The 27,518-nt window shown below is 42.9% G+C and overlaps 1 protein-coding gene across 1 annotated transcript in view; it reads left to right on the forward strand.

The window, feature by feature from the left end:
* The first annotated feature begins 4,103 nt into the window (after positions 1–4,103).
* The window catches only part of ADGRG2 (adhesion G protein-coupled receptor G2), a 51,099-nt gene continuing 27,684 nt past the window's right edge, over positions 4,104–27,518 (forward strand). The window contains exons 1-5 of the mRNA XM_082244372.1: positions 4,104–4,144; positions 7,595–7,637; positions 18,666–19,132; positions 21,677–21,806; positions 24,430–24,586. Coding sequence (XP_082100498.1) covers positions 4,138–4,144; positions 7,595–7,637; positions 18,666–19,132; positions 21,677–21,806; positions 24,430–24,586 — 804 coding nt within the window. The 5' untranslated portion in view covers positions 4,104–4,137. The remainder of the gene's footprint in view (positions 4,145–7,594; positions 7,638–18,665; positions 19,133–21,676; positions 21,807–24,429; positions 24,587–27,518) is intronic.

Consider the following 27,518-nt stretch of genomic DNA (forward strand, 5'->3'; position numbering starts at 1 on the left):
GTAAAAATTAAAATTTTTTATCATTTTAGGCCAATTTGTTTTCTGCTACATATTTTTGGTAAAAAAAAATCGCAATAAGCGTATTTTGATTGGTTTGGGCAAAAGTTATTGCGTTTACTAACTAAGGGAAAGATTTCTGTCGTTTTTGGTGTTTTTTTTTTTAACGAGTAATGGCGGCGATCTGCAATTTTTTTGCGGGACTGCGACATTGCGGCAGACAGATCGGACCCTTGACTGACATTTTTGACACTTTTAAGGGTACCAGTGACATTACTACAGTAATCAGTGCTATACATATGCACTGTTACTGTAAAAATGACACTGGCAGGGAAAGGGTTAATTTTTATTGGTGATCAAGGGGTTAATGTATGCCTGGTGCTTACTAACGTGTGTGGGGGGAGGGGACTATATGACACAGGGACAGATCGCAGGTTCAGCTATGCTGAACCCTGCAATCTGACCCTGCCTGTCACTTAGGAGATCCGCCCGCTTTGTTTACACAAGCGGGCGGATCTCCACACTCAATTCCCCGACGATCGGGGAAGAGCGGTGGTGATCACCGCTGCTCCTTCCCCGGCCCGACTCCCGCTGTGACTGAATACAGCGGGAGCGAGCCTCCGGCGCCGTGTGCGCGAGCCGCCGAGATAGGGGAATGTCTGGCGACGTAGGTCTACGTCGCCAGACATTATCGAGCCACTTTGCCGCAGTAGAGCTCTAGTGAGCAGCGGTAAAGTGGTTAATAGCCCTAACATACAAGGGTGTCAGCACTTGCAGCAAAGAGAGAGGGGTCCACAGGAATGACAGGTCCTACAACCTAGTCTACATTATTTTCTCTTTGCTCATTGGTGAAGCTTACCGACTTTCTTTTTCAGCAACACCCACAAGCAACAAGTATCTCTGTTTTTAGCCAGTGGCAGCTGCAGGGAAGAAAACTGCTGAGTAGAGGTTAGCACTAGGGAGGAGGTTGGGGCAATTTTTTGACCAACCTCCACACCAGGGCCCCAGGCAAAGATGCTACTCTCTTAGTAGATTCAACTGTAGGTGAATAGGCTGTGATTCTGTTCAGTTAAGTATTGCTGAGAGACATTAGCTAGGGCTGTACAGAAAAAAAACAACTGTAAGTTAGTCAGGCCCAGCTTGCTTCATATTTCAACAAATATGAATGGACTTTTATCTCATTTTGGGTTGAAGTGTGAGCTCTGACTTATGTGTTTTCCCGAGTATTTCACCATTCAGGAAAGTGAATTTAAAGCTGAACCATGTAGACATCTAAAATGTATATACATGAGCTGTTTTACCTGCTAAAGGATTAACATTTCAATCTATTCAGTCCCAGACTTGTATAAAGTACTCGAAATTTCTACTTGAGTAAAAGTACAAGTGCTCGATCAAAAAATTACTTGAGTAGAAGTGGAAGTGCTTGCAGAAAAAGTTACTTAAGTAGAAGTACTAAAGTATTCAACATTTTTTTTACTTAAGTATTGCAAGTAGTTTTTTCAAAACATTTGCTACTTAAGTACTAAAAGTAAAAAGTACCAGTAGTTTTGAAAAAAAAATTCTACTCAAGTACTGAAAGTAGAAGTACAAGTACTGTGTTATGTAGTTATTAAAGAAAGAAGTCAAAAGTATGAACATCATATTGTTTTTATTATTTCAAATGATTTATTCAAATGATTAACCGGTGTTTGTTAGTAGTTTCTTGATGCACTTTAAGCGCTGTAGCACCATTTATTTGTTTGTTTCATATTTTCTTTTTATTGGAAAGATTTGGTATAGCAGCTTTTATTATACACAGCCTTTATTTTCGGATGCGCTGATTTACAAATGACATTATACACATTTTTTTGAGCTTTATGCAACCTGCCATCTACTGTTCTGGCAGTGGTAATTTTTTTAAAAGTAACGAGTAACTATGCAGCACAAAAAAAAAATACTTGAGTAGAAGTATCGAAATCATCGAAAAAATGTAGTGAAGTAAAAGTAGAAGTAGGAGAAAAAAATTCTACTCTAGGAAAGTACAGATACCGCATTTCGGTACTTAAGTACAGTACTTAAGTAGTTCTACTTCGTTACTATACATCTCTGTTCAGTCCTGAGATTTGCACAGCCCTGCTATGCACCACAGTTCTGGTACACTGCCTTCTCAGTAACCATTAAAGCGGTAGTAAACACTACTTAGTCACTTGTACCTTGCTAAAAGCTTATAATAAAGCTTACCTGTAGGTACAATGAATATCTCCTAAATGTGCACCTTTTAAGAGATTTTCACAATGACTTCAGCCGGTGAAGTCACCAATGCATGCACACTGTGCTCTGAAGTGAGGGCAAACTGAATGTGCCGTCACTCCAGAGTGATGTGTCATGCTCGTAACTCCTGTGTGTATAAGCGGGAATGATGTTATCACGGCTCGGCCATTTAAACAGCCGAAGCCTGCAAACCCTGGAAGGAAGACCGGGTGAAGATGGAAGCCCCGTCAGCGGTGTAAGAGTGAAGCTAGAGGGATACTTTATATAGGTAAGTGTGTCTTAATGCGATAGAATATTCAGTGCTTACTACTACATTTTGCCATTTACTTTTTTTTTAACCACTTTAAGAAGGATTTGCCTCCTTAATGACCAGGCCCTATTTTGCGATTCGTCACTGCGTTACTTTAACGGACAATTGCACGGCCGTGCAACGATGAGCCCAAATAAAATTGATGTCCTTTTTCCCACAAATAGAGCTTTCTTTTGGTAGTATTTGATTACCTATGCGATTTTCATTTTTTTTGAGCTATAAACAAAAAAAGAGCGACAATTTTGAAAAAAAAAAAAAACAATATTTTTCACATTCTGCTATTTGACATTCTCAAAAAAAAAATGTAAAAATCTAAATTTTTTAACATTTTAGGCCAATTTGTTTTCTGCTACATATTTTTGGTAAAAAAAATCGCAATAAGCGTATTTTGATTTATTTGCGCAAAAGTTATCGCGTCTACTAAATACAGGAAAGAGATGTCATTTTTATTGTTTATTTTTTTTTTACTAGTAATGGGAGTGATCTGTGATTTTTTTGCGGGACTGCGACATTGCAACGGACAGATCGCCCCCCTAACTGACATTTTTGACACCTTTGGGGATACCAGTGACATTACTACAGTAATCAGTGCTAAACATATGCACTGTTGCTGTAATAATGACATTGGCAGGGAAAGGGTTAACCCTATGGGTGATCAATGGGTTAAATGTGAGCCTAGGGGAGTGATTCTAACTGTGGGGGGGGGGGGGGCATGGCTTGTGAAATGATCATAGAGACCTGTGATCCTATATAGAAGGATCACATGAGCTCTGTGATTATTTCAGGGAGAAAAACGGTGGGCTGTGTTTACAACAGCCGACCCTCCTCTCTCAGTGGGGAGCGATCGTGGGTGTCAGGCGGCAATCGGAGCCACCTGCCCACTGCATTGGCTTCCCTGCTGCGCTCGTCCCCTAACTTCCCGCGCGCGACCGGCGTAGGTCTACATCGGTTTGCGCAAGAGAGCCACCCTGCCGCCGTAAAAAGGCGGTGGGTGGTCGGGAAGTGGTTAAGATTTCACTATCGCTCTACATTATAGACTGATGATCTCACCCTGTTCCTAGCCTGTTGATTGGACAGTAAAGGAGCAGCAGGAGATTAGTAATGTTAGCTCTCTGCTCTCTTCTTCTATCAGCATGTTCCCTGTCAGCATTTTGCATGTGGAATACCTCATCCCCCTCTCTCTCAGACAGCTCTTTAATGGACTGCAAAATACTGATACCAAATCATACTTAGTTACCTACATTAGTTGTATTTAAGAATACAGGTAATGGTTTATTATGGAATACAGAGCTGCATTCATTTGGGTTTTTATAGATCATGGCAGAGTCCAGTAACTGAGCAGTTTTCACTTACAGAACATGAAGCAGAAATTTGAAAAGTTTAGCATGTGCCACTGTATTTTTTTTATATTATTTTTTATTTCCTCTGACATATTTATTTTTATATTATTTTAAAATTTGTTATCTTGTTTCTCTTTGTCTTCCAGCCAAGGTGAATGCAGGATCCTAATTAATGACTCTTTTGCTATATGTAATGTGGAGTTATACAAAAACCTCAACCTATCCATACAAGCAACGAATATGATTGGTAGGTATCCCCTTTCCTTCTGAAATCTGTTAAATATTCTGCCTAATCACTTTACATATTTTGTGGCCCATAGACACAAGAGCAAGTAAAACAAGAGAACAGGTTATTGATATACACTATATTACCAAAAGTATTTGAACGCCTGCCTTTACACGCACATGCACTTTAACCACTTAAAGGAAGGTTTTACCCCCTTAATGACCAGGCCATTTTTTACGATTCAGCACTGCGTTAGTTTAACTAACAATTGCGTGGTCTTGCGACGCTGTTCCCAAATACAATTGATTTCCTTTTTTCCCACAAATAGAGCTTTCTTTTGGTGGTATTTGATCACCTCTGCAGTTTTTAGATTTTGCACTATAAACAAAAAAAGAGCGACAATTTTGAAAAAAAAAACACAATATTTTTTACTTTCTGCTACAAAACATTCCCAATAAAAAAAAATTAAAAAATCACATTTGTTTTATCAGTTTAGGCCAATTTGTATTCTGTTACATATTTTTGGTAAAAGAAAATCCTTAATAGCATATTTTAATTGGCTTGCGCAAAAGTTATAGCGTTTACAAACTATGGGATAGATTTTTGGACTTTTTTTTGTTTTTGTTTGTTTTTATTAGTAATGGCGGTGATCAGCAATTTTTTAGCGGGACTGCGACATTGCGGCGGATCGGATACCTAACTGACATTTTTGACACTTTTTGGCGACCAGTGACATTAATACAAAAACCAGTGCTAAATAACATGCACTGTTACTGTATAAATGACACTGGCAGGGAAGGGGTTAATACTGGGGGTGATCAAGGGGTAAATGTATGCGTAAATGTGCTAGCTAACTGTGGGGGGGAGGGGGCTCTGTGACAGGCACACAGAGATCGGTGTTTTCACAAGATTTCACAGTGCCTGTCTGACAGAAGAGCCGCCTGATTTGTTTACAAAGGCAAGCGGCTATTCTGTCAGTTTCTCTGAAAATTGCGAGAGGCCGGCGGCGATCGAGCCCACTCCTCCCGCCGTCTGACTCCCGCTGTGTCTAATCACAGCAGGAGAGCGGCTCCGGCGACCGCGTGCACATAATCACGTAGGTCTACTTGATTATGCGCAGCCGAGCCGCCCTGCCACAGTAAATCTGCGTGGGGTGGTCGGCAAGTGGTTAATAGCATCCCAGTCTTCGCCGTAGGGTTTAATTTTGAGATAGCCCACCCTTTTCAGGCAGCTTCAACTCTTCTGGGAAGGCTGTTCACAAGGTTTAGGAGTGTGTCTATTGGAATGTTTGACCATTCTTCCAGCAGTGCATTTGTGAGGTCAGGCACTGATGTGAACGAGAAGGCCTGGCTTGCAGTCTCCGCTCTAATTCATCCAAAAGGTGTTCTATTGGATTGAGGTCAGGACTTGGTATGCTGACACCCTAAGAGTTTGCTTCACTGGAACTAAGGGGCCAAGCCCAACCCCTAAAAAACAAAACACCACACCATAATCTCTCTCCACCAAATGATTTGAACCAGTGCACAAAGCAAGGTCCATAAAGACATGAATGAGCGAGTTTGGGGTGGAGGAACTTGACTAGCCTGACCTCAACCAGATAGAATACTGCAAGCCAGACCTTCCCTTCCAGCACCAGTGCCTGATCTCACAAATGTGCTTCTGGAAGAGTGGTCAAACATTCCCATAGACACATTTTCTAAACCTTGTGGACAGCCTTCCCAGAAGAGTTGAAGCTGTTATAGCTACAAAGGGTGGGCCAGTTCAATATTGAACCCTATGGACCAAGACTGGGATGCCATTAAAGTTCATGTGCCTGTAAAGGCAGGCGTCCCAATACTTTTGGTAATATAGAGTATATCGCTAGGTGGTTGCATTAAAAATCTGTAAGTTGCCTGCAAACACTAGGCTTGTTAGGCATGCCACATTCATGTTATTGCAAACAAATGTTGTACAGACAGGCAAATGTCCTGTAAGAAGCATGTGTAGTATAGTTTGAGGCTATAGGGGATGGTGGCACTCTGCCTGCGATCACAACCCTGGCTCACAGGAAGCAATTGGTATGGCTTTTTTTTTTCTCAGAAAATAGATGAAGGGTTTCCACCCCCCTCCCCAATTCTTGTCTCCCCTCTCTACATACCTCCCATACCTCCCAACATGACCCTTTTCCTATAGCTCCTACTACCCCCCCCCCCCCTCCAAAAAAAAATAAAAAATAAATAGAAATATTTTGATGCCAAATGGTGGATTTGGCCAGATTGCACTAACATTGAGAAGGGCTTAAAGTGGACATGGTGAAGTAACAAACACAAAGAACACTCAACACAGTCATTTAAAAAATACAACTCCAACTTCCATTACGTTTGCTATTCAACCTACCCTAAAGATCTTCATAAAATAGTCAGTCAGCAACTTCTGAGACCAGGAACATTTTGGTCAGATGCCTTGGTGGATAGCAACTGACTGTGAAAATGAGAAGCCCCCCTATCAGAGCCCCCTTTATCAGAGCCCCCTTTTTCACATCCATTCACATCTAGAGCACTCCTTCACATCAAGCCCCCCCCCCCCTCTTCACATCAGAGTCCCTCTTCTTATTCCTAAAAGCTCCATTCACATCTGGAGCCCCCCCTTCACATCAGGGTATCCCCCATCACACCTGAATGCCCCATTCACATCTGGAGCATACTATTCACATCTGAAGCCCCCTTTACATTACACCCCCGCCCTCACTTTCACATACTAAAGCCTCTTTCACATCTGGAGCCTCCTGATTTCAGCATGGCGGGGCAGACGAAGAGACAGAAGGGTGGAGCAGGTCTCTATGGAGTCTCTCTGGTTTGAACCGAGGCTGATGGGGTTGGGGAGGGTTGGCTTACACTGGAGACTGAAGAGGGGGAACTTGAGATGGATAACACAGGCAGGCAGCAGCCCCTGCTGACCCAGCCACATCCTCAAGCACCAGTACATTTACATCCAGGACCTGTGGCAGAGATGCTGTTTCCTGTGCCAGAGGTCCCAGTACGGAGTTAAATTCCGGCTGAAAAAAGCCTCAGACAGGAAAATGCATCCCAGTCACTGTATTCCTCCTTCGTGCAGACTCGGGCATTGTGGAAGGCCTATGGACTTATGAAACTACATGACCAGACTGGGAAAACACTCTCTATTGTCTGTAGCAACATTTCGCCTCCAAACACCTGAATATATTCAATACCACATATTTAGTTGTAGGCCAATTACATTAAGGTACAGGTAAGGATAACATTAAAAATCTCAGGCTTATTTGAGAAGTTGCAAAGTGCAGTACAGTGTACAATGGCTCATACCAACCAACCAGATATTAGGCTGCTTTAATCTGATGAGGGAAAAAATAGGGTGACTATGGGTTACACAAATCTTCATGTCGTACCAAATAATCCTAAATCGCTTTATGGCTATAGACAAGTGTTTCCTTAATGTTTTACATTTCATTTTTAGATTACTGCTGCTGTGATGAGAAATGCAATCAGTCATCCGAATGGTGAGTCTCACAACACTTTCTGGATTTTTTTTCTGTACAACTTGCAGATTATATAACAAATAAATCAGCTTTGTATAGATAGGATAAAATATAATTATTGTTTATGGTTTACAATAATGACAATGTAGCAATGTACAGTACTTAAACTTTTGGCTGCAAATTCTCACTCTTGGTGTATCTGATCATGTGTGTGAAATGGCACTAATAACTTTTTTTTAAGGTAACTAAGGGAACTACCAAGAAATTTGCATGGATTTATAACTAACTACATAAACATTTTAAAAATGGATTCCCCTGAAGCAACCCATCTGCATCAAATGCCATGATAAAATGACTAATACATATGGGCACTGCTTACCTGAACCACCTGGCTGTCGTGGTGGTTCAGTGGCTTTGGTACTTCCTAATTTTCTGACTTGGATTCAGTGATGTATCTTGGCCTAGGCCAATAAGGCCCAGGCCTAGGGCGGCACTTTGCAGGGGGGCAGCAAAAAAGCAAATAAAAAAAAAAAAAGCCTCCTCCCGGCTTCTGCACGAAAAGGGTCCCTGCTGGCTGGCACTACACTTATAGTATAGTACCAGTCTTATGGGGTGAATCGGGCCGGAGGGCAAGGTCCAGGAGGTCTGGCACTCCCATAAAGTAGTCACACTGCTACCTGCCAGATTGATAATACCATCGGGTGAGGACATTCGGACAGACCACAGGCCGCCAACCACACTTAATACAACTGGCCCGACGGCCGCCAATGTTAATAAGTGTGGCACTGCAGCCTTATGCTTCGCTTAACCTCCTCCGCCCCCAGGTATGGCAGGCATCATGTCCATAACATAATTCCATTTCTTTAAACATCCTTGTCCTTGAGTGAGAATACTAAATTGCATCATATACAATTAACACTTTTATTGTATATGATGGCAATAATATTTTGGACCTGCTCACCTCCATATGTTCTATTGCAATATGTCACTGGATTAGTAAGAGTACTCCTTTCTTTTAGGATATTTGAACTTGTGTTTGCTGCCACTGATTATTTCACTTATTTGTATAATGACTCTGGACTTCCTAGTCATTATACAAATAAGTGAAATAATCCTATGATTACAATCAGTGGCAGCAAACACAAGTCCAAATATCTTAAAAGAAAGGAGTAATCTTACTATTCCAGTGACATACAGCTGTACTAATGGGTACTGATAAAGCTGCACTGATGGCCACTGATGAGGTGGCACTGATAAGCTGCACTGAAGGGGCTGCACTGATGGGCACTAATGAGGCTGCACTGATAAGGCAGCACTGACATGTGGCACTGATGAGACTGTACTTATAGGGAAGGAGGCGGCACTGATAAGCTTCACTGATGGGGCTGCACTGATATGCTGCCCTGATGGGCACTGATATGTTGCACTGATGGGAACTAATAGGCTGCACTGATGGCCACAGATGAGGCTGCGCTGATGGCCACTGATGAGGTGGCAGTGATAAGCTGCACTGGTGGGGTTGCATTGATAAGGCAGCACAGATGGGCACTGATATGATGCACTGATAGGCTGAACTGGTGGCTACTGATGGGGCTGTACTGATGGCCACTGATGAGGCCACACTGATATGCTGCACTGATGTGGCTGCACTGATGGGCAGTAATGAGGCTGCACTGATGGGCACTGATAAGGCTGCACTGATAAGGCTGAACTTATGGGAACTGATGAGGCTATGCTGATGGGCACTGATAGACTGTGGTTGTGGTCTGTGGTTTACAGATGATAGGGTGGGTCAGGGCCGGATTAAGAGAATTATGGGCCTGGTGCTGAGGATTTTGGTGGGCTTTAAGGGCTGTGCATCAGCGTGCGCTCTGAGGTGAAAGGGTGCAGCTGAACAGGCCCAATGCTATGGAAGTCCCAGGCTTCCATAAGAGCCCTTCATGGGCGTGAGTGGCACGCCCTGAGGTGAGGTTGAAGGGCGCAGCTGTGCAGACCTAACATAACATTACAGAAGCTAAATACCTGGCTTCCCTTAGGATGGCCCGCAGTGCCCGTTATTAATCCCACTACAGGCCCAGGTGGTGCATTTGGAATGCAGGACTGGTCAGGCCAGGGGAGATCACTTCCTGTCGGCCCGTTGCTTTCTGGTACATGTAGGAGAGGGGTGCAGGGTGTACGTGGTGAGTGGTACATGTAGGAGAGGGGTGTGGAGTGTATGGCGGTGGGTGGTACATGTAGAAGAGAGGTGTGGAGTGTATGTCTGTGGGTGGTATGTGTAGGAGAGGGGTGTGGAGTGTATGGTGGTGGGTGGTACATGTAGGAGAGGGATGTGGAGTGTATGGTGGTGGGTGGTACATGTAGGAGAGGGGTGTGGAGTGTATGGCTGTGGGTGGTACATGTAGGAGAGGGGTGTGGAGTGTATGGCGGTGGGTGGTACATGTAGGAGAGGGGTGTGGAGTGTATGGTGGTGGGTGGTACATGTAGGAGAGGGGTGTGGAGTGTATGGCTGTGGGTGGTACATGTAGGAGAGGGGTGTGGAGTGTATGGCTGTGGGTGGTACATGTAGGAGAGGGGTGTGGAGTGTATAGCGGTGGGTGGTACATGTAGGAGAGGGGTGTGGAATGTATGTCTGTGGGTGGTATGTGTAGGAGAGGGGTGTGGAGTGTATGGTGGTGGGTGGTACATGTAGGAGAGGGATGTGGAGTGTATGGTGGTGGGTGGCACATGTAGGAGAGGGGTGTGGAGTGTATGGCTGTGGGTGGTACATGTAGGAGAGGGGTGTGGAGTGTATGGCGGTGGGTGGTACATGTAGGAGAGGGGTGTGGAGTGTATGGCTGTGGGTGGTACATGTAGGAGAGGGGTGTGGAGTGTATGGCTGTGGGTGGTACATGTAGGAGAGGGGTGTGGAGTGTATAGCGGTGGGTGGTACATGTAGGAGAGGGGTGTGGAATGTATGGCGGTGGGTGGTACATGTAGGAGAGGGGTGTGGAATGTATAGCGGTGGGTGGTACATGTAGGAGAGGGGTGTGGAATGTATAGCGGTGGGTGGTAAGTGTAGGATAGGGGTGTGGAGTGTATGGCTGTGGGTGGTACATGTAGGAGAGGGGTGTGGAGTGTATGGCGGTGGGTGGTACATGTAGGAGAGGGGTGTGGAGTGTATGGCTGTGGGTGGTACATGTAGGAGAGGGGTGTGGAGTGTATGGCTGTGGGTGGTACATGTAGGAGAGGGGTGTGGAGTGAATGGCTGTGGGTGGTACGTGTAGCAGAGGGGTGGGGAGTGTATGGTGGTGGGTGGTACATGTATGAGAGGGGTGTGGAGTGTATGGTGGTGGGTGGTACATGTAGGAGAGGGGTGTGGAGTGTATGGCTGTGGGTGGTACATGTAGGAGAGGGGTGTGGAGTGTATGGCTGTGGGTGGTACATGTAGGAGAGGGGTGTGGAGTGTATGGCTGTGGGTGGTACATGTAGGAGAGGGGTGTGGAGTGTATGGCTGTGGGTGGTACATGTAGGAGAGGGGTGTGGAGTGTATAGCGGTGGGTGGTACATGTAGGAGAGGGGTGTGGAATGTATGGCGGTGGGTGGTACATGTAGGAGAGGGGTGTGGAATGTATAGCGGTGGGTGGTAAGTGTAGGATAGGGTTGTGGAGTGAATGGCTGTGGGTGGTACGTGTAGCAGAGGGGTGGGGAGTGTATGGTGGTGGGTGGTACATGTATGAGAGGGGTGTGGAGTGTATGGCTGTGGTTGGTACAAGTAGGAGAGGGGTGTGGAGTGTATGGCGGTTGGTGGTACATGTAGGAGAGGGGTGTGGAGTGTATGGCGGTTGGTGGTATGTGTAGGAGAGGGGTGTGGAGTGTATGGCGGTTGGTGGTATGTGTAGGAGAGGGGTGTGGAGTGTATGGCGGTTGGTAATATGTGTAGGAGAGGGGTGTGGAGTGTATGACTGTGGGTGGTACATTTTGGAGAGGGGCTAGGAGTGTATGGCGGTGGGTAGTATGTGCAGAAGAAGGGTGCAGATGGTATAAAAGTATATGGTGTGAATGAGTCCTAATTTATTGGTCCAGCACTGCAGAGGCCATTTGGCAGTGCCAAGCATGGAACAATTGAAGTTAGCTGTACAGCACTAGTACTGGGCTCCTACGCTGCTGTCACTGACCCTCCCCCTACCTCCCCCTATCTCAAACCCCTTCCTCAAGCCCCTGCACACAAGTCTCAACATCTTGCATTACCCATCAACTCACCTCCCTCAACATATCCCGCAGAACGAACTTCTGCAGGCATCCTCCCAGCGGGATCATTAGCAGCCAGAAGCTTCACCTCCACAGTCTTTTTGCAAGCAGCACTGGAGGACACTAATAGGGGAGCTGGGGAGTGCTGAGAGAGGTCCACCAGTGCCCATCAATGCAGCCTCACCAGTGCCCACCAATGCAGCCTCAGCAGTGCCCACCAATGCAGCCTCAGCAGTGCCAATCAGATCAGGTTCATTAGTGCCCATCAATGCAGCCTCATTAGTGCCCATCAATGCAGCCTCATTAGTGCCCATCAATGCAGCCTGATCAGTGCATGGAGATTAGAGAGAGGAGAGCTGCCGGATTACACAGAGCGGGGATCTTCTGCTTACCCGGTGTTGCTGCTGTCATATGAAATCCTGCCTCCTGGACCGGCTCCTATGATAGACTTCAGCAGTGTGCTGTCTATTGGAGGAGCAGGTCCAGGATGCGGGACTTCATATGACAGCAGCCATAGGGTAAGCGGGAGATTCTTGCTCTGTGTAATCCAGAGGTACTCGCCCCCCCCCCCCTCTCCCCTCTGAGGCAGCCCAATAGGTAAGTATAACAAGGCTTACTTGTAGGGAAGATAAGTATCTCTTAAATGTGCACTGTTTTGGAAAAATGTACCCTGGATGCAGCCAGTTGAGTCACTGTCACATGCGCTCTGAAGGTACGGCATACCCTGAGGTGTTGTTTAGCTTCCTCTGAATGCAGCAGACTATCTGTCCTGTGTGCTGCTGTGACTGTAGTGTGAGCTATAGTAGATAATTGGAGACTAGACAGGATCCAGCAGCAGCACTCATTGGTTATCAGCACCTGAGTCCATGAGGATCAAACTACAGTTATATGATGGATTTGGTACTGTAACCTCCCACAGACAAAGTTCTCTCTCCCCTCCCATAAAGTTACATTTGGTAACTTCTTCACTGCCTGGATGCACGTTCTGATATAAAACAGCCTGTTACTGTGAAACTCACCCTTGTTCTTCCTGTCACAAAGCCAAGACATAGCCCCAGCCCCACACAGTAGCTGCCATGATTTACTTACTGCATGTGGAGGAGAGACTGACGTTCCACTGAAGCTGTCTGCTGGGAGGAGGGGGGAGGACTCAGAGGGAGGGGGAAAGAGCAGCAGAGTGACAGACTGCCCTCAGCTCAGCCAATCATAGATCAGCTATACCAAAACTCAGACAAGAGTAAAGCCTCCTGTTTCTCCTCTACCAATAACAGGCAGTCAAAAACTGCTCTGGGAGGGATCAGAGCTCCCAAACCTCCCGCCCAATCAGCCCTGCAAACTTCTGTGATGTCCATAACACATCCGTACCCCGGCAGCTGTCTCTCTGTGTCCACCCTGAGGGCTGCTCTGTTTACAAGTGACAGAAAATAGCAGTGACAGAATCTGGCCAGCCAGGGCCTATATTATGGTAGGGGCCTGGTGCTGCAGCTCCAATAGCCCCTATGTTAATCCGGCCCTGGGGTGGGTCATAAACAGGAAGGGGTGTGGTCTTTACAGGAAGGGGTGGGTCACATTTCAATTAGAGCGTGCACACGTTTAGTCGGGCCTAGGGCAGCACAAAACCTAAATACACCAGTGCTTGGATTAAGTAAGCAGGTTAAGATTCTGAGTTCACCCTTTGACACTCTTAATCTGCATGGTTGTTCTGGGTCTGTCTCAAAATCTTAAAGCCAAGGGCAGTCCAGAAGTAGCATTTTCAGAAAGGGGTAAGAAATAGTAAAGTCCATATTCTTCTCAGATTTTAGGTAATGTCAGCTCATAAACACCAATCTAAATGAGTTTTAGCAAAGCTGGCGATACACTGAGCGTATTTTATCTGGTTCCTGATGAACCAGCCACAAAAACAATTGAGTATTGTCAATTTTCTCTTCTGTTGTTTTCTTCAAGGTCCAAGCAGTACTCTATAATCATCATAAGCATGGTAAACCAGCCAAAATTTGCCGCGTAGGTGGCCCCTCTCGGCTGACATCCTTCAATTTCTTCCTTTTAATATTGAAAAAAGTAGCCAGGCAGAAAATTGTCTTCTGAACAGCAGAACACTGAACAGTCAGAATACAATAGCTGGCACACAGCCTGATCCATCTGCGCTGTATAACATGGATGGGGAAATCTGTTATTTTTCCTTTCACCCTGTTGGCTTAAGAATTTATAAAAAGTTTGACTTGCATTAATCAGTGTAACGGAACCTTCAACCCACACTGTGTTTGTGGGCTTCCATCAGTATACGTCTTCCTACAGTCTTGAACATAGATATATATTCCAGCCGCCCTACATACAAAACTAGCCTGAACTTAGCTTGTATGTATCTGAAAAAAACAACTCCTTTATTGAACAAGAAACAGACTTTTATACACTTGAGAAGTATGTCAGTAACTACATGAACAATGACCCGAATATTTAGGCAAAAAATCACACAATGGTTAGATGACGAGGTACAGCTGACTCATGGCTAATCCCATCTAGACAAGGTTATCATTCACATGCTAATTAACTCAGTGCACCTAAACCAGCTGTGATGACAAGACTGCCGGCAACAAAACTAAAACAAAATAAAAAATTACACATTATCCTAAGTATAAAAACAGAACACCTTATTATACAGACAATGGCAAGAGACCCCAGTATCAGTCTGTCCATCTCCTACATTGAAGTACATGGAATACACATCAAAGCATTTCTTTGATTATTTAGGAGTCACAGACTTCATGGCAACGGTCTACAACAAGCTATAGGTCTCAGTGTAAAGTGGGATTAAATCGTCATAGTTCTTGAGATATATTGTTGATAATTATTACTGTCCCATTTGAAGTAATCCAAACCATATGCTGTGTCCATTAAGTCCATCATTTTCTTGGCCACCCTGTGACAGGGATTTCCCAACCTCTCTAAGGTAAGCTGGGTTCCACAGGCCCCCCAACCAAAGTGACTCCCGTCACAATCAGCTTTCTGAAAGTCTTTGAAACTGTTTAGATTCAGTCTGGTAGCGCTGTATACAGATCCTAATGAGAGTGCTGACTGTAGGAAAACACACTTTTAGCTCAAAACTAATGTTGGACTGATGCTTTTCAGACTTGCATATAGAAAATAAGATTCCCAAGAAGTCCCAAATGCATGAAGACTTAAAGTAAACGTACTGAAAATAAAGACGCAGAATGTCATTGGTGACTTCCATCTGAAAATGCTAGCTGCCTGGCTGTTTCTGGATTCAGCATTTTGAGCCATTGACCTAGAACAGTGATGGCAAACCTTGACACCCCAGATGTTTTGGAACTACCATTTCCCATGATGCTCAGCTACACCACAGAGTGCATGAGCATCATAGGAAATGTAGTTCCAAAACATCTGGGGTGCCAAGGTTTGCCATCACTGACCTAAAACAAGTGTACAACAAATTTTGTGAAAGTGAAGGCAGAACTTCTGCTCTGCCACACCAATGGCTCATAAGGTAATATAGCTGTTGGATTAGTATGGCAGCCAGGTCACTAGCAGTTGACCAGCATTGACAGTCTGGTAAGTGTTTTATTTAATATCTGTGGTTGAGATTAGACTCCTAATCTCCTAACTATGTGTCATTTCCTCAACACCATTCTTGTCTATGCCAAACAGGTAATAATGTATATATGCAAAGAAGTTGTTTGTGGATTTGGAGGTGTTATGTCCACTACCTTTCTTGACCTGTGCAGATGTATTCGATTGCGTTTCTGTACGCTTTTTGGCTTGTTGTAAATTGCTCTCTATCTCTTGTCGTTTGAATGGAGTACCCTTCCTTTTCCGAAAGGAACGATCTGGAAGGGAAGAAACTGAGGAGGAGGAATTAGAATGAGAATCAGACAAATATTCATCATTTAGATTATTTTGGCCACTATGATAACCTTTATTTCCCTGATTTCCTTTTTGAAATTTTTTTAATTACCCCATCTATAGGGTCGTCCTTCGCCGAAGGCATTTTTATCCCTCCAGTACTTTCTTTCCCATATTTTTCTATATGTTCTTTAAGTTTCTTTTCATGATTAATATACTCACTGTGAGTCTTAAGTGGGGAAAGTTAGGCATACAATAAAACCATCTTATCATCCAATTTACTATGTTGGTATTCACCCTGCAGTAGTCTCATCAAATTCCTCGAACAATTGTTAAGCTGACCCTCCCAATCCTTCAAGTCATTGGAAACATGGGCAAGTTCAGAAAATATTTGGATTCCTAACCCGATAGGGTTAATATCTTCTTTTATATATCTGTCAAAGGATTTGATGTGCCAGTGCAGGGCAGATTTCTTCTCCAAATATTTAGTAAGATTGGAGAATAAAAAAGATAAATCCATTTTTTTCAATCAGTTTGTTCTTTAGTATGATGTTCCAAATGGATGTTGGACATTAACTCATCCCATCCCTCTCCCATTAAATCCCCCATTGTATAACACCAAGGGGGAGGGGGGGAGGAATAAGAGAAAAGGAGAAAAAAAAAACAGGGTAAATTTAAATGAACAATAATTAAATGAACCACAATTAGAAAAAGAGAAATAATATGTTTAAATACCATGGATACCCTATTAGGAGTCTATGGTCAAATCTCTTTGCCTTTTATTAGAAAAAAGAAAAGAGAAATTATATCAATAATAATACAAAAAAAAAATCACCGCAGATGGGCCTACCCTCAATCATCTAGATGAGGATGAGGAGGGGGTGTGTCATCCACCCTAAAGATACTTTTACATAGATTATCCTAGATCAGCCGTCACTAAATGGCGGCCCGCGGTCCATTGACGGACCACAGGATGCTTCCGCCCGAACCGCGAGGCCGCCTCCTGTTATCAGTCATTGGTTTGCTGGGACCGCGGGTGTCCCAGCAACCAGTGACGTGCTGTGTGTGCACCACGCCCCCTCCTTACTGCGGCTCCCGACTCACTCCCAGCCGGTGTCCTGTTGGGCTGCGAGTAGGGGCGTGATGTCACGCGCCCCGCCCCCTGCTCCTGACTGCGACTCCCATTCAGCTGGGCAGCGAGTTGCTGCTCGCGGCTCCTGGCTCGGCTACTGGATCCAGGTATGTGGAGTACAAGGGGAGAAAGCAATGTGGTCCCCAATTTTATAGCTGCACTTAAAGCTGATGAGAGGTTTTTAAAGTGTGCAGATTGATGGGCATATTTTGTAGTGCTCATTAGAGTGCCCCATAAAAAAAAATGTGTCCATCAGAGTGCCCCCTAACATAAAATGTGCCCATCAGCGTGCCCCTTATTTTATGTTAAGGGTCACGCTGATGGGCATATTTTATGTTAAGAGCAACGCTGATTTACACGTTTTGTTTTGCCCATCAGAGTGCCCCCTAACATAAAATGTGCCCATCAGCGTGCCTCCTAACATTAAATGTTCCCATCAGCGTGCCCCTTATTTTATGTTAAGGGTCACGCTGATGGGCAAATTCTATGCTAAGGGGCACGCTGATGGGCATATTTTATGTTAAGGGGTACTCTAATGGACATATTTTATGTTAAGAGAAACGCTGATGGACACTTTTTGTTTTGCCCATCTTTCTGAGTCATAGCATATAGACTTCAGATTCGGACCTCGGCCCAAAGAAAATTTTAGCGACCGGACTTCCTTGAATTTTAATTAATTACCCCTGTCCTAGATGATAAAGGGTATTCTATTTGCCAACATCCCTTGTTATCATTAGTATACAAAAAAACTTATAAGGATTTTTTCTCCTCTGGGAGTGATATTTTTAGGGCAATTATACAATTACATATATCTGTATCAAAAATTATATTTATATTTATATTCACAAAAAATAAATAAAGGTTAAAAACATAGAAAATGACATATTGTACATATTACAATGCATCACTTGTAGAGACACCTCAGAGGTACTAGAGTGTTGTTTGAGAAGTAGTATTCCTCAACTACTGTTGAGTATATTCCATGATGGATGTATATATCCACAAACATGTACAATAACTGCGGATATCCAACTGGTTTTGAAATAAGTGTTTAATACATTCTTCCTCAGAGATATTGTATCCAGTTCTGTAATACATAATAATCCTCCAGCGGTCTTACATGGGAAGATAAAAGAAAAGGAATTGGCAGCACTCCAGGTTGAGTCAAAATCCAGATTTATTGACTGGACATCCAAATATGACAATCTTGACAAGGTAGACGCGTTTCACACACTGACTGTGTGCTTAATCATTACCAATCTGGAGTGCTGCCAATTCCTTTTCTTTTATCAAGTTTTCACGGAGCCGGGGCATGCACCTGTGTGAGTCATCAGGCAATTACACCACCTTGAGCAGTGACTCCTTGTCTGTTCAATTACATGGGAAGATGCTTTGTTTTTGGGAGGACTATGTGGCACCCCTTCAGAGATCTGGAAAGCATTAAAGTGAATGTTAACATATTGTAATGGTGGTTATTGGAAAGTCATTGTTATCTTTGAAAAAAATTCTTGTTTCTATAATGAACCTAATTATGTATTACAGAAGTGGATACAATATCTCTGGCACTCAGAGGCTAGCCAGGCACTGTAAGCTAAGCTGTGCATGTGAAGCTCAGTTTACAGTGCCGGAGAAGACAACGAGCAGGCAGAGGTTTTTTATTGGAGTGCATTTCTCTTCTGCAATAAAAGCCTGCCTACTCGCTGTTTCTCACAGCCAAACTTCAGTTCTGCATAAAAACTCCTGAGGTAAGAATTTACAAGGGAATAATCTGATTAATCTTGCATACTGTTTGCTAATAAAATGCTAATTCTCTACACTCTGTTTTTTCATAGCTTTACTCGGACGAATATCTGTGATGTAGGTAGCACTGGAACCACCAAAGGGCTTCAAACTACAAGCTACAGTAACACCATTGTTTCCATTACCAGTGGTTCGAGTACAACCATTAATAATTTTACACATACGACCAATAACAGTCAACCTATTACAACTATTAAAAATGTAGCGAACACCACAGTATGGCAAACTGGATCTGTTTCAATAACCTCTACTGATTCTAATAGAACGACTACCAGTGGATCTACCTTAATCATTAACAGCAGCACTAAAACAACTGTCAACAGTGGATCTACTACATCATTTAACAGAACATCGAGCACAAAAGTAACCAATGTGCCTACAACATCTCGCAGTATTGATTCCAGTACTTATCCCAAAACGACTAATTTTACCAAGCATTATACAACTTTACCTGAATCCAACATTTCATCCAGCACTACAAACCAACCAGTTGATTTAGGTAAATAAAAATCATTTCTATAGAGGTTTTGGACAAAAACATATGAGTTAAAAAAGAACCAACAATACCAGTGTTTATATTACAAATTGTGTCTAATTGACTTTGGTTGAAATACTAAATTCATGTCAGATTTCTTTGATTTCATTATTAGACAGGTGACAATAAAATTAAATATATCCATCAGCAGGATCAGCCCCTTCTGGTGCCCCCATCAAGTCCATATTGGGTACAACGGCCCTCCTAGGCAGGACTGTAGTGTGCTGTGTCTGGTTTTACTAAGGTTGGATGTGATTTGACATCACTGGTGTGTGACTTTCTGCTCTCTTGCTGAGTTTCAGAGTAGAGCTTTTCCTTCTGGAAATCTTAAGTTTCTTCAGTTTTACTATATGCAAGTCACTTTCTGGGTGACAGGCCAGATAATATATATCCTGAAAGTTTCCCCAGTTGCATCCATATAGCACATGCAGTTCCGTGCCACATGCAGGTTCAGCTACAGTGGCCCATTGGGGAATCCAGGGGGGTTTGCATCCTAGAGGTCACATATAACTAGCCAGCCTGATGGTCTGTTATAGTGCTCCCTCACAGGCCTTCAGCACTTCGGCTCTGGTTGGTGGTGGACCTGCCATTTCTGGTGTTCAATGGCAAATGCCAGTTGAGCTCCACGGTGCCGGGCAGTGAGCACAGGGCCCACTAGAGGATGTTGGGCCCTCAGGCCATCCTCATGAAGTCTGTTTCTGATTTTTGGTCAGAGACATTCACACCAGTGGCCTGCTGGAGGTCATTTTGTAGGGCTGTAGCAGTGCTCTTCCTGTTCCTCCTTGTACAAAGCAGCAAATACCGGTCCTGCTGATTGGTTAAGGACCTTCTATGGCCCTGTCCAGCTCTCCTAGAGTAACTGCCTGTCTCCTGGAATCTCGTCCATGCTCTTGAGACTGGTGGGAGTCTTTCTGGCAAAGGCACGTATTGATGTGCCATCCTGGAGGAGTTTGACTGCCTGTGCAAGCTCTATAGGGTCCAGGTATCACCTCATGCCACCAGTATTGACACAGACCCTAGCTAAATTCAAAACTAGTGAAAACCAGTCTGAAAACATGTGTAGGGAAAAAACTTTCAGTGGCCTCCACCTGTAAAACCGTTCTGTTTTGGAGGTTGTCTCATTGTTGTCCATCTAGTGCCCCTGTTGTTGTTTCATTAACACGAAAGCAGCTGAAACTGATTAACAACCCCATCTGTTACTTAACAGATCAGATCCATATCCCAGGGGTTGAATTTACTTGATGCTATACTCTGATTAAAACCTGTTCCTTTCATTTTTTTGTGTATATACTGTGTATACCCAAAGTTTTTTATTTTTTATTTTTTTTTTAACTTTCAAAATACAAGAACAATGCCAACACCCTAAGGCCTCTTTCACACGGAGCGGACCGTATTTCGATCCGCTCCGGCACTTTTATTTTTTTATGGACACGGATGACACTTGTGTCATCTGGTCCGTTTGTCTGCATATCATCCCATCGGTTTGCGGATGATATACGGACATAATGTGTGTCTATGGGATTGCGGATGTCAGCGGATGACACCGCTGACATCCGATTTTGCGTCCTTTCCGTTTTTTAAACGGAAGAAAAATAGGGTTCTGTTCCGTTCCAAAAAATGTAACAGAATTGAAAGGACGCAAATCGGATGTCAGCGGATGGTCATCCGCTGACATCCGCAATCCCATTGACATACATTATGTCCGTATATCACCCGCAAACGGATGGGGTGATATACGGAAATACGGAACGCCCGTGTGAAAGAGGCCTAATGTAGTTAGATGTCATAAGGGGCAGAGATTGCTGACAGATTGCCTGACTGTCATGCTGTCCCTCTTGCTTTAAAACTTTAAGGGTTTCTGCACACTACACCATTCAGTTGCAGTATATTACTGCATACATATTAAAGTGCAGTATTTGTGTTTTTCAGCAGCCCACATATATAGAAAAAAAAATACACTGCACTTTATCTTTAATGCAGTGCACCACAGTACTTGGCATGTATGTTGTGGTGTTGTGCAATGTGGCATCATGTTAGGTACTAGTACACTTGGGTGAACCAAGGTATCCAAACCAGAAATGTGAGAGGAAAAGTAGGGCTTCCTATCTGCATACTTAGGGTCAGTGGCTCAAAGTTACCTAATGAAGACAGTCAGTATCACAGCCAGGCAACTAGACTCTCCAGAAAAAGAGCTTAGCAGTTACAGCCTCATTTCTTTTTTTACAAGTTTGGTTCCCTTTAGATGGTATTTTAGCACTCAGACAGCACATGAGATCTAATCAAGGCTCATCTGGCAACATTCTTATTTCCTACACAACCTTTTTATATCAGCTGACTCTACTACTTGTGTTTTTGTGCCAGTATCATTACTTCAGCTTTCTCATGTCAGTTTTTTCAGTATGTGGATGAAATGTGACTGTATTGCTTTTTAAATAATTTGTTCCATAGAAGAGATTCACAGGCAGAACAATCACCTGACTTCCAGTAATCTGATTTTGTCTATTGTAGGCAAGGCTTTGACATATATGGAAGACCTATTAGCCGGAGAAGTTAATGCTACAGTTGCAAAAGAGATGTTTGGAATTTTGAACTCCATTTTAAGCACATCTCAGAATATTTCTGCAAGTGCCTCCACAAGGTATTTAATTGAGCTTCCTTCACTAGTTGGTTTCCTAGTCCCAAAGCTGTTTTTGGAGGACCATGGTTTTGCTGTTTTGCATATTGCCTTTACATTCACTTAGCACAGATGTATTGCCAGCAGCAACACAACTGAAAACTGTTTTGGAAAAACTGGGCTAGTTAGTAGCCATGAACCCAATAATATTCTACACTCTCATACTGTAAACTGCATTTTTTGGTATATGTCAATGTCGTATAAAACAGTCGTTTTTATAATGCAGAAAGGTCTTGAAAGTTTCTTTATGATGCAATCTATCGTTAAATATGACGTGAAAACAATGACATGACATATACCCAAAAACCTATTTATTGAAAAATTGGAATGTTGTTTAAGGTCCTTCTTTATCATGCAGATTAACCTGAGATGTCTCATCTACAGAACAATGAATACATAGTTTATTGTGGTAATTTTTGGTAAATAAAGTATTTACAATGCATGCTGCAATCCCCCAATCGGCGACCCTGGGTTTTCCTGCTGTCCTGCTGCACTTAAAAGAGACATCACTTCCTCAGGTCTTCCTTGGGAGTGGAGGTTTGTAACAAGCTCTGGTAATACTCACCAAGTCACCAATAGTTAAAAATAATACATACCCTTTTTGGACTACTAGGGCAATACCATCCTGTGCTGTATTCACTTTAAACAATAAATACTATTGAACCAGAAAAATAATACATACCCTGTGTTCTGTCTCTAGGACAGAGAGCTAAACCTTCCTGCTCCATAAACTTCAGATACCATATTTCTTTGATCTCAAATTTATTAGAACAAGCCAGGTGAAACTAAAAATGTATAAAAATAAACATCAATCAGTACAATATTGCATACAACAAAGAAACAATGATCAATAATACAGGATGGGATAACAAGAACTCACTTTTTAAGCTCTCTCAGGGGTGATGGTGAGAGATTAAGAAAGACGTGTCTTGCTGCCCTGCTGTATCTTCTCAAAATGGTGGCTGGTTCACTTCCTGTAGAGATCTCCCCAGAATGCCCCTGGTTTCTAACAAATTCATTTAAACACATTCTGAGTTTACAATATATGCAGAACAACTGAGCTATACCAAAAAAGGACAGTAGATGGTGCCTGCGCTCTGCACATAACTAACTTGTGTGAATCAAGAAAACTCAACATGTTATTTTAAACAACATAAACACAAGTATACTGAATAAACTGAATAAAAGTCTGGTGGACAGAACACCCTGATAGGATCACAGGCCTGTTGAATAGGGAAGATGATCTTAGAATAAAATTGCTGAATAAGTGCACTGCCTGAGGCAGCCAGTTTACCCAGCCTCATTGCAGATGGCAGATACGTAAACGTCATATGTTGCTTGAAACTCAAGCTATGGAGCAATCTTTTTGCAATATATCATACTAAAGAGGACTTGTCTATGTGCAAAAAGCTTTTGCACTAGATTTGATCTTCACAAATGAGGCGGTATGCATCATCAGGACCCTTATGCTGGCCATACATTACACAATTTTCTTAATCCATTTCCTTCAGATTTACCTTAACTTTGTAATGGAAGGGACCTGCCTGATTGCATACACATTGAGAGTGTGTAGGTTCGACCTCATGTTATGTTGTTTTGGTAAATCGAATGGAAAATTGTACAAGAGTATTTTACAATGTATGGCCAGCCTTAGAAGTTTTATTAACCACCTGGCAACAATGCTTAGGGCTTGCAGGATTAAATTCAGCCATATTTACTCTGTGAAGTGGAAATTTTTATATTGATTTAAGTGTAAAGGGTCAGTGCACCTAAGGCTGGGTTCACGCATACTGCGGCCACAGCTCGCAGCAGGGGGTCCGGTGCGTCCCTGTTCTCCATTTCAGGTGCGAATCAGGTCCAAATCTTTGCCTGAATTTGGACCTAAAACAGAGCCAAAGACGCACAGGACCCTTTTCCAGTGCAGACCGCGGCCGCCCCAAAGCTGTGTGAACTGGCTCTATTGAGAGCTAATCACAGTAATTTGTCATGCGAATTGGATGCAGGGAAACCTGCATTCTATTCCCACAGGTGTGAGCCCAGCCTACAAGTAATATCTTAGATATGGTGCCTGATAAGCTCAGTCTGCCCCTGGCTTTTATGGGTTGGATACTCCTGTGTCCACCTGGAAGTATCGGGTGTTTCTGCCTACCATTGCATTCTCCAGTTCCTCCTGCTGTATTATCTATAATGGTACCAATGGAATCCAACTGGGAAAGTAAGAACCCTTCATAATGGGTACAGGTGGGTGGATCCAGTAATTTAAGGAAGAACTAAAGGCAATATTTTTTTTTTTTTCATTTCAAATAGGGTAAGGAAGGGTTATAACAGCTGGTAGACTGAAAAAAAATATATATATGAGCTGCTTAATAACTCAATTGACTTACATGCAACTTGCCCTGCAGTGGCCCTACTTTATCTAAACCTAGCCCTGATGACAGCCTTCAAATGCACACCAAAATATTTACAGTATCTGGCAAAAAAAAAATCTCTCAAAGCAAAGAGTTCTAAGGTGGTTTTGTTTAATCAATATAATGTGTCCATGTTGCCATTTTCTCCCTTCTGATTATATTTTCTTTATATCCCATAGGTTAATTAAAATTGTGGATAATATTGGCTTAAAGCTAAATTTCCCTGAGCAAACTATAAATCTGACCTCTCAATATTTGGCTCTAGCAGTAAATAAAGTCAATGCCAGTGATTTTACTGAAACATCATTTGGTGTTGAGTCGTCTTCTGGTTTACAGGTAGGATATGTTTAAGTGCATAGCTAATTCTTTGCCATCTAGCATGGGCTTAAAATTGTTATTCATTTTTAATTATGTTAATATAAAAAATTTTGATTTACAGTATAACTTGATTATAATAATTTAAATGGACACTTATAGCCAGAAAAATAAGCTGTGCTTGCTGACATCTTTTTGAAGATGCTAGTTAGCTTACTATGCTTTATGCCCATACTTTTTTGAGTCTTACAAAGTATTGAAGCTATTACATCAGCATTACACCCAAGGTCACTACACAGATCAGACAAGCTGACTAGAGTTGCTTATTTTTGTAAAACAGTAAAAAAAAAAAAAAAAAAACAGCACATGCCACATATGGTCTAAATTCATATCACATAGTTACATAGTTACATAGTTTGTGAGGTTGAAAAAAAACATCAGTCCATCCAGTTCAACCTATGATGTGTGTGTGTGTGTGTTTGCTGTTAACCGTACATTGAATACCCCTGTATGTTGTGGTCTTTAAGGTGCCCATCTAATAGTTTTTTGAAACTATCGATGCTCCCTGCGGATACCACTGCTTGTGGAAGAGAATTCCACATCCTTACTGCTCTGACAGTGAAGAACCCCTTACGTATTTTAAGGTTAAACCGGTTTTCCTTTAGTTTTAGTGAGTGGCCACGCGTCTTATTGTATTCCCTTTCTCTAAAAAGATTGTTCCTTTTGATAGGCTCACCAGTACAGTATTTGTACATTGATATCATATCCCCCCTCAATCGTCTCTTCTCCAGAGAGAATAAGTTCAGTGCTTGTAGTCTTTCCTCATAGCCGATGCCCTCCATTATCCTAATTATTTTTGTTGCCCTTCTCTGGACTCTCTCCAGTTCCAGCACATCCTTCCTGAGGACCGGTGCCCAGAACTGGACAGCATACTCCAGATGTGGCCTGACCAGAGTCTTGTAGGGTGGGAGAATAATCTCTCTTTATTTCTGGAGTGAATCCCCTTTTTATACATGCCACTATTCTGTTGCATACCACTGCCAAGCCTTTTGTCCACCAGTACCCCCAGGTCATTTTCCATCCTAGACTCACCCAGATGTTTCCCCCCCAGTGAGTAGCTTGCTTTCGTGTTTCTGACGCCCAAGTGCATTATTTACATTTTTCAACATTCATCCTCATCTGCCATTTAGTTGCCCACCCCTTTATTTTGTTCAGGTCTGCTTGTAAGGTTTCCACATCCTGCATAGAAGATATTGGCATGCTTAGTTTAGTATCATCCGCAAATACTGAGATTGTACTAGATATCCCCTGCTCTAGATCATTTATGAATAAATTAAACAGGATTGGTCCCAGGACAGAACATTGGGGGACCCCACTTTCCACACCTGCCCAATCCGAGTACTCTCCATTTATCACCACCCTCTGGACTCTCCCCTGGAGCCAGTTCTCTATCCAGGTATTCACCCTATGGTCCATACCTACATTCCTTAGTTTGTACAGTAAGCGTTTGTGGGGAACGGTGTCAAAGGCCTTTGCAAAAGCCAGATACACCACATCCACAGGCTTACCTTTATCTAGGTGGCAGCTCACTTCATCGTAGAAGGTTAATAGATTGGTTTGGTAAGAACGATTTTTCATGAATCCATGCTGATTACTACTAATAATACAGTTTTCAATACTAAAGTCTTGTATGTGGTCCCTTAACATCCTCTCCAAAATCTTGCAGACTACTGATGTTAGGCTGACAGGCCTATAGTTATCCGAGATATATTTCGGCCCTTTTTTAAATATTGGTACCACGTTGGCTTTTTTCCAATCAGCTGGCACCTTACCCGTCTGTAGACTATCCTTAAAGATCAAGAATAATGGTCTGGCAATCACCTGGCTGAGCTCTTTAAGAACCCTCGGGTGCAAGCCATCCGGTCCCGGTGATTTATTTATGTTAAGTTTCTCTAGTTTAGTTCCAAGTCTAGCTTCTGTTAGCCATGGCGGTACTTCCTGAGTTGTATTATTTAGTTTAGCATTACAAGCTGGGTTCGTGTAGCCCCCCAATTCTTTTGTGAAGACTGAAGAGAAGAAATTATTTAACACTTTCGCCTTTTCTCTGTCCTCTGTGGCCAAATTTCCTTTGTCGTCTTTTATGGGGCCAATGTGTTCTGGCCTCGCTTTCTTACTGTTTATATACTTTAAGAATTCCGCTATATGTCTCTCGTGTTCTATTTTAGCCGCCTTGATTTCGTCTTCACATTTCTTATTACACTCTTTGTAATGCTTGAATGCTGCCAATGACCCCTCAGCCTTGTATTTTTTTAAGGCCTTTTCTTTAGTATTAATATGCATTTTTATGTTGGAGTTTAGCCACCCAGGGTTTAGTTTTGCTCTTTTAAATGTATTTCCATTTGGAATGCACTGGCCAATCCCTTTGTTAAGTATGCTCTTGAAGCACTCCCATTTTTCCTCTGTGTTCTTTGTTCCCAGGGTTCTATCCCATTTGATATTTTCTAGCAGAGAGAGCAGTTTTGGGAAATTGGCTCTTTTGAAATTCAGTGTCCTTATATTACCCTTGTGTTTCCTATTACTATGATTAATACTGAAACTAATTGACCTATGGTCACTGTTTACTAAGTTGCCCCATATTTCTATATCCGTGATCATGTCTGTATTGTTGGTAATCAGTAGGTCAAGTACCGCATTGTTTCTTATTGGTGCGTTCACCATCTGACCCATAAAATTGTCCTGCAAAATATTTAGGAACTGCCGAGCATTGGATGAATGCGCGGTTCCTTCTGCCCAGTCTATATCTGGATAATTAAAGTCCCCCATTATAATGACATTTCCCATCCTTGCTGCCAATCCTTTCTGTAAAAGGAGGTCCGCCTCCCCCCTCCTCCCTTTGGTTGGGCGGCCTATAGCATACGTCCAATATTACCTTCCCTATAGTGCCTTCCCTTTT

This window comes from Pelophylax lessonae, assembly GCF_965119305.1.
Source record: "Pelophylax lessonae genome assembly, chromosome: 2".
Taxonomy (NCBI): domain Eukaryota; kingdom Metazoa; phylum Chordata; class Amphibia; order Anura; family Ranidae; genus Pelophylax; species Pelophylax lessonae.